We start from the raw sequence: 2,625 nt of genomic DNA, 5'->3' as shown, positions 1-2,625 counted from the left end.
AGTATGTATGTATGTATGTATGTATGTATGTATGTATGTCTGTATGTCTGTCTGTCTGTCTGTCTGTCTGTCTGTCTGTCTGTCTGTCTGCCTGTCTGTCTGTCTGTTTCTCTCTCACTCTCTCTATCTCTCTCTCTCTCTGTTTTTCTCTCTCTACCAATCGAATAAAAGAAAAGCAGCTTTAAAATGTTTATAAATGAGGCAGAAAAACAAACAAACAAGCACACCCAAAGCCGAAGAAAAGAAACAACAACATAACCCAACTCACCGCCGAAAGCATCTGGCCCAAACATATGATAGTAAAACTCCAAACAAAGGCCGGTAACTTTGTCCCCATTGTAGGGAGGGGAGACAAGCCGGGCCTTGTGGCCAGCCTCTTGCGGGGCGGACGATTCCACGAACAAATAGTGACCTGGAATTAACAAAGTATGATAATTTGAGTAAAGAGAAGCACATCGACATATAGTGGTCATTTCATTCTTGGAAAAAAGTAAGACATACAGAGCATAATACATTGTACAGGATTAACAACAACAAAAGCAACAACAAGAACAACAACATAAGAACGCAACCACAACGGCAACAAGAACAACAACGACAGCCCAGAAAAAGCAACAACTGTAACACTAAAAACAACATCTACAACACAACAGAACCAAAAAGAACAGCATTAGAAAATGCATCGACAAAAACACAACAGAAACGGAAACAACAACGAAAACAATATCAACACCACAACAGCAGTTAAAGAAATTTAAGTAGAGCCTCTCACAAAGACAGCAACTACAGTAGCAACAACAGCAATAACAACAACAACAACAATAACAACAGTAACGCCACAAAAATACCTATAACATCATTGACAACAATAACATAACAAAAGCAGCAAGGACACAGGACAACAATATCATCATTATCATCATCAACAACAACAACAACAACAACAATAACTAACCAGTCGAGCTGTTGGTGGTGTGGTCGGCCTGGGGTCCTGTGTTCGCTGTGGGTGTACCGCCGCTGGTTCGAGCCCAGTCAAACTCATCCGTAGCGTCGTGGTTCCAGCCGCAGTTATCGGAGTTTTCGAAATCACATCCGTAGCTCATGCCCTCTGTGGGGGTGTAATTATAATCATAAGTGTCACCATCGATACATTTGAGATCATTTAGGAGATGGGCTTTGATCGTGCATGTCAGGGCCACCTTCTGGCTGGGAGTGATATAACGTTCCAGTAGACAGACGAAGTACAGTAGAGGAAAAAAAACCCTCCACTCACAGGGATTGAACTCATATCTTCTGCTTACGAAGGCGAATCATCTAAACGCTACACCATATTTGAAGATGTCTAATCACTTCAAAAATAATATAATGAAAAAGAAGTGAAACCAAATTCGAAATGCATATTATCTGTACTGCAAATTTTTACCTAAATGGAAAATGTGGACGGTATAGGTCTAGCCCATCATTGTCATAATCGGTTCGGTTTGGTTTGATTTTGTCGGTTCTGTCGCAAAACCAACGAAACCGACAAAACCAATGATGACCATCAATAAGAAACACGTTTGTTTCCAAGGCCCAGTCTCGGCAACCCGTTTTGGCAGTTGGTCTGTTTATTGTGCTTTGAGGCCTCCAGAAATTGAAACTAACCGAACCGAACCGATCCTCCGATGGACACAAGGATGGTACCCATAATTCCCCAATAAAGTAAGGAAAAAAAAGTAATGACATGCGCTGTGAGCTCAATGACACTATTTTGGTCATACATGAAGCGGGCTCCTTGATCTTTTAGGGACACGCCCCGAAAGAAAAAAAAGTGACGAGATGAAATAATCTTTTTTCTTATAAAAGAGTTGAGTTCTCCTCTTGTACCGTGCAAGACCGAGAGCGTAACCACAGCAAGGAACATGTGGGTAAAAATAATTATAGAGTGAGGGAAGCTTCAAATTACAAGTACTCACTTATGGAATGCACTCTTGAAGACACGTGTTGAAGTAACGACTCACGGAAAACTAGTACTATTTTACTTCCTTTCTCTTTCCAGCAAAAAGAGAAAAACAAAGCTCATGCCAACCGAAGGAAGCGAAAATAAAATGAACTAAATGTGATAAAAGCAACAACAACAACAACAAAACTAACCCACCCCCCACAACGCAATTACAAGGCCTCAAAGATATCAAAAATATTTTTTTAATTGTCCCCCCACCCCCTATTTCCCCCTGTGTGCAAATGTGTGTATTTATGTATGTTCTCTCGCACGTGTGTGTGTGTGTGTGTGTGTGTGTGTGTGTGTGTGTGTGTGTGTGTGTGTGTGTGTTTGTGTGTGTTTCCAAAACCAAACCGAAACAAACGGGCAACGCGTCAGTCTACTAAAACAAAAACTACAACTATTCCCTCCCCCCCCCTCACAAACTATCTCCCTCACCACCACCATAACCACCACGATCGACAGCAACTGTAACAGCAACGACAAAAGCCACAACAACCTGTTGTAAAATGTCAGTGCTGAGTTGATACTCCTCTTTCCAACCCCCCCCCCCCCCCAAAAAAAAAACAAACAAACAAAAAAACAACAACAACAAAACAACAACAAAAAACCACCATCTCCTGCACCACCTCAATCACCTTGTC

At 41.5% G+C, this 2,625-nt stretch overlaps 1 protein-coding gene across 1 annotated transcript in view; it reads right to left on the bottom strand.

Moving 5' to 3' along the window:
• The window catches only part of LOC101852008 (MAM and LDL-receptor class A domain-containing protein 2), a gene marked incomplete in the record, with an annotated part of 17,076 nt that overhangs the window by 3,994 nt on the left and 10,457 nt on the right, over positions 1–2,625 (bottom strand). Inside the window, 2 exon segments of the mRNA XM_005093405.3 lie at positions 269–412; positions 956–1,108. Of these exon segments, the coding sequence (XP_005093462.2) occupies positions 269–412; positions 956–1,108 (297 nt within the window).

This window comes from Aplysia californica, unplaced genomic scaffold (genome assembly GCF_000002075.1).
Source record: "Aplysia californica isolate F4 #8 unplaced genomic scaffold, AplCal3.0 scaffold00063, whole genome shotgun sequence".
In the NCBI taxonomy this organism is placed as follows: domain Eukaryota; kingdom Metazoa; phylum Mollusca; class Gastropoda; order Aplysiida; family Aplysiidae; genus Aplysia; species Aplysia californica.
The sequence above is the reverse complement of the archived record's forward strand: the minus strand, read 5'-3'. Positions and strand labels throughout refer to the sequence as shown.